Source organism: Meleagris gallopavo, chromosome 1 (assembly GCF_000146605.3).
Source record: "Meleagris gallopavo isolate NT-WF06-2002-E0010 breed Aviagen turkey brand Nicholas breeding stock chromosome 1, Turkey_5.1, whole genome shotgun sequence".
NCBI classification, from domain to species: Eukaryota; Metazoa; Chordata; class Aves; order Galliformes; family Phasianidae; genus Meleagris; species Meleagris gallopavo.
Genome location: NC_015011.2, coordinates 13,179,938 through 13,185,048, shown reverse-complemented (window position 1 = coordinate 13,185,048; position 5,111 = coordinate 13,179,938). Strand labels below are relative to the sequence as shown.

The window sequence follows — 5,111 nt, the reverse complement described above, 5'->3', positions numbered from 1 at the left end:
GAGTACGAAGGTATCGCAGCAGCAGCTCTAAGTCAGCTTTAGAACCGATATGAAGTACTGAATCAAAAGGGATATTTTTCTCATCAAAGTACCTCTGAAAAGACCAAGAAAAAATTTGCAAAATTCAGTGCTTCCAGGTGGCTGCATCCTATGAATGTCTCTTGATGAATGAAATTGTGCATGACCTATGCAGGACACCAGGAAGAAACTGTGACTTCAGCACTTCGAATCAGAGATTTATTTCAAGGTTTTTAAGTAGACCCTTAAAATGGATGAAGAACAAAATCTCCTCAAAACAAAAAAAAAATCTGAGAGTAGGCAGCAATTCTGAGGAGATTTAGAATCATAGAATTGCTCAGGTTGGAGAAGACCTTACAGATCATAAAGTCCAACCACAACCTAACCATACTACCTGAAATCTAACAGCCCTCCGCTAAATCACGTCCCTGAGCACCGCATCCAAACAGTTTTTAAACACATCCAGGAATGGTGACTCAACCACCTCCCTGGGGAGCCCATTCCAGTGCTTAACAACCCTTTCTGTAAAGAAGTTTTTCCTGATATCCAACCTAAACTTACCCTGGTGCAACTTGAGGCCATTTCCCCTCATCCTGTCACCAGTGAGAAGAGTTTGAAACAATTGTGCTCAGTCCTAGTAAACTGGGTAAGCTTCCAGATAGTAAGTGCTTCCAGATAGTAAGTGCATCTGTGAACCAGAAGGGATTTGTGAAGGAGGCACAGTCACTTCTGCAGTTCATCTTGTAATATAGCAGGTCCTAATGAGGCTGGTTCCTATTCTCCCATCAGTTACAACCATCTGTTAACATCAGCAGCTTCAGTGAGGAAATCTGCACTGCTCTTCTGAGCAGGAGTTTTGGCTTTTTGCTGCTGCTTCTACCTTCAGCTGCGGAAAGGCCAGGGATGCTCACTCGTACACTTGGTGCCCTAAGGTAGCGCATCCAGGTAAGTGGGGCCTGGTGAGTCTGTCATATTCTCCATCAAGCCTTATTCAGGACTGAGACCCCCTCACCTAAGTTCAGGTGCTGGTTTATGTGATTGTAGCAAGTGGCTCAGAGAAGTTTACCACGATTTGGAGGTTGGTGGGTTTTAGCATAATTTTCACCTTCTCCATCATTTTTTCAAGCATCCAATAAACATTTTACATGAAGCCTAGCTTGCCAGCCATAGGACATAACAGAGAATGCATCTCAGTCATGGGAGCCAGAGAAGGTGCGCTGACTGTTCCATATGTCATATATGTATGTGCACTCATTGCCCATAGCAGGCAGGCTGGGGAGCTTGCATTGAGGTGAATGCCCTTCCTCCTGCCCCAGCATCCCTCAGCTACACCCAGCTGCAGTACTGTTTTCACTTCAAGTTCACGAAGATGCCCAAGCCTGTTCTTCAGGAGTGGGCAAGAGTCTGACTTGAACAAGTAGGCATTGCTGAAGGCTTCTCCAGAGCTAACCAGGACGCAGGGACGCCTCCCAAAGAGGAATGCTGCTACCGAAGGAATGAAATGTGTTGTTCCATTGTTTTTTTTACTTCTGGAGGGAAGAAAAGTTTATTTCAGCTTTCCATAAATCATGATGCTTGTAAACTGGGAGTACACAAATGTGCTTAGCAAAAGCTGATGTTACAACATTCTTTACAATGGCTGAATAGAAAGATTTGTCATTCCCTGGTTTCCCCATTTACGAGATAGGGCAGCCGACCACACTGAAGCAGCCTGAATGGATGCTGAAAAATCCTTTGTTAGCCCGTGTTCCAAGCCATGATCCAGTGCTTCAGGCTGCAACAGGTCCCGGTTGCCATGTATTTACTTCATGTCTGTCTGTATGATTGAAGAGCAAGCAAAAAATCTAGGGATGGAGGATGACCTTCCCTTTTTAGAGGACATACAGTTGAATGCAGCTAGTTAATATTTTTCCCGTGAGGCGTTTTAGTCTAATCATTTGCTGTTACCTCAGAAGTCTTTCCCTGGCTCTTTTCACTCACTGTAACTTTTTTTTTGTTTTCTGTACCCAGAAAACGTAAATGAATCAGCATATTCAGTATATAATGATGTCTTAAGAAGCTCTTAGATTTGAATTTGATGTTATCCTGGCTCCTGGAAGAGCACTTCCAGCCCACACAATAGGATTCTTGTTCAGATCTTCCCAGAAGTCCCATTCATTGTATTTGTTATGTGAAGAAGTACTTTTGCTCACACTGTGTTTGCTGATGCTCCGAAAAGCCAAAGCTTCACCTCCATGGATTTAATACACCATAGCACTGAAAATCTTTCTCCTTAAAATACCACTTCCTGCAGGTACAAATGCATTACAGCAGCTGCAGTCTCTTGAAGCACAAGTGACTTCTTACTAGGAGAGATGATCATAATCATTGTGTTCTTCCTCTTTTCTGAAACTTGGGCTGCTGCCATAGTTCAGCTACTAATTTTTTCCCTAGGTGAACATATTGTTTATGTTTCAGCACTTAAGAACTCAGTTTAGTTTCAGATTTTTCATACTAAAAGAGGATTCTTAAGTCAAAAAGATGTCGCCGAGTTACTTTTTTGCTCTTTTTAGTGGCTTCCATTTGTTACTGATACTTAAATTTGAGTGACAGCATAAGACACAGATATCTTCCTTACAAGGATCCCCTAAGTGCTGAACTCAGTGGGATAGAACATCTGTGGTTCCTTCTGCTATCTATCTGCATGGGAAAAGGCTTAACTTTACTCCATATAACAAACAACCATATTAAAACTGCTCATCTGGAACAAATGCTTTTATTTACATGACCATTTGAAAATAAAAAATGGTACAAGTCTACTTCTGGTCTTCAGCCTGGCATAGGTCACGTCTCCAGAGTGTTTCCTTAGGTGGCATTCTGGCTTAGGGACCACGTTTGTGGCAGAACTAATAATCCAGCAAATCAGTACCAAATCTCCAAGTGGAGAGCCACACACAGCTTAGTCTCTTCTTACGTAAAAAATATTGTATCCAAGTTCAATCATACCCCCAATAAGCAAGGCCCACAATGGGATAAATACATAGGCTAATTTCATCGTGGTGAATTGCTGCAGCTTAGCACAGAGGGCGAGGCAGAAGGCCAATTTAAGCAGCATTGCAATGAGATACCAAGTTTTCTTCTTGATGTTCTGGGAGCCGTTGCGAGGGTCAAAGCCAGACTTGCAACGTCCAGCCATCTTTACAATTAACATAACTAAAAGAATAGTATCAAATATCCAGACTGGAATGAAAATGAGGAACCAGTTCCATGGTGCTTTCTCATCCAACTTCAGCACCAGCATGATGAGGAAGAGTAATGTAAAAAGCCATGTCAGTAGTACTCTTTGTGCCAGGGACATTCTCATTTAAACAGCTTGGAGAGGAAGTCTGGCAAGTGGTCAGCAACCTAACGAAACAAAACACAGAGGGCCATCAGAAGCAGTCATTATACAACCACCAGGCATATTCTGTGCCCAGGAATAGCACCTCTTTCTGTCAAACAGCAATCTTAAAATACTGAAGCTTATGGCTAATGCTTGCTTTGTGGCAAGTATCTCAAGTATGCAGGCACTGGTTGATAGGAGTACTTCTATTTACTGGCCTGGTAGTATGTTTAAATTGCAGTGTAGTCATGATGAAAGAAAAACAGGAACAAATTATCAGCCATTGCACTCATAAAGGTTTCTATATTCCTAAATGAGACTTTTAACCACTACAGCTGCCAGAAGACTTTCACTGCAAGTCTAAAGTGCCAACTTTAAAGCAGGAACAGGAAGAACTATGATCCTCCTTAGTCGTCCAAGCTACAACAATGAATAATTACATACCAGTGAAACAGTGCTAAAATAGGTTTCATAGGCAATTATTTTCAATATTTGAGATTTAGATATGTCATAAAAATTAATTCTGTAAAACCAATATTGTTTTGCTTGAAACAAACTGAACTTTGCTTTGTTCCAGCTGACAGAACCCCAGCATCTGACCTTCCCTGCCAGCTCCCAGAGAGGCAGGACGAGCCCCTTTCCCTGGCAGCACTCCTGGCTCCTGCTGTGGCTGCTGTTCTTACTGATGCTCACCAGATCCACTAAGTCTATTCAACTCCCTGAACAGGCAGAAAACTATTAGCAACATTTCCCTTCTAATTGGATTTTTTTTTCTCCCACATTAGAATACTAAACTAGACTAGGGGACAGGCATTCTGTATGCCGCTAGAATCATCCCTCTGTCACCTGCTTTGTGATTCAACCAACTTTCATTTTTGCCAAGTCTTTGATGGCAAAAGTGGGATTTATTTTAAGGAACAGATCTGGCCAAGCCTAAAATAATCTAAGTTGGGGTTACTGTTAGTGCAGCAATTCCCTCTGACCCTTGGGTGACCCCAGGCCAGTTTCTTGAGCTGAACAAGCGAAAATAAAGTTTTAAATAGTATTTTTCTAGCTTGCTCAGACTGCCTAATGGTGTGATGAAAGCCTGTTACTGAAGGGCAGAACTAGGACCCACCCTCGAGGATGGGGCAGAGCTGAGCAGCAACATATAGATAGGATTTAAATTGCTAGGCTGGTTGAAAAAAAAAACCAGAACAGATGGAAGTTCAGCTAGCATTGCTCTGGCTGTAGGAACACACATAAACCAGCTGCCAGACAGGACTACAGAACAATAATAATCCACCTTAAGTATTTCCCGCTCTTTGAAAGTATTTCCAGGATCCTCAAGTACAAGTTGCTGGCTACGGTGAAGACTGCAGTGATCTGAAACTTTTAGCGTTCCCTTCATCAAAACATTCCAGAGAACTCGTTCTGGAAATCATCACGACAGGCACTACAGGGAGGAGAACCTCTTATCTGCAAACTGAAGGAAGGAGAAACCAAAGAAGCAGACTGGAAACTTGTGCCTGAAAGGCAAAAGGAAATTCAACACTCTTAGAAGTATTGGGTTATTGGATACTCGAAGAAGGCGCTATCAACTGTCTCTAGAGAAAACAGAATCAGAATCATTTGAATGGGAAGGGACCCTTTAAGGTCATCTAGTCCAACTCCCCTGCAATGAACAGGGCCATCTACAATTAGATCAGGTTGCTCGCAGCCACATCCAGCCTGACCTTGAAATGTCTCCAGG

At 42.5% G+C, this 5,111-nt stretch overlaps 1 protein-coding gene across 1 annotated transcript; it reads right to left on the bottom strand.

Moving 5' to 3' along the window:
• Positions 1–2,757: 2,757 nt before the first annotated feature.
• On the bottom strand, positions 2,758–5,111 carry TMEM60 (transmembrane protein 60). The gene is made up of 3 exons (XM_010726288.3): positions 5,095–5,111; positions 4,665–4,844; positions 2,758–3,402 (listed from the first exon to the last, which is right to left on the bottom strand). Exon 3 carries the CDS (start codon positions 3,359–3,361, stop codon positions 2,957–2,959), a length of 405 nt encoding a protein of 134 aa, XP_010724590.1. The 5' UTR covers positions 3,362–3,402; positions 4,665–4,844; positions 5,095–5,111; the 3' UTR covers positions 2,758–2,956.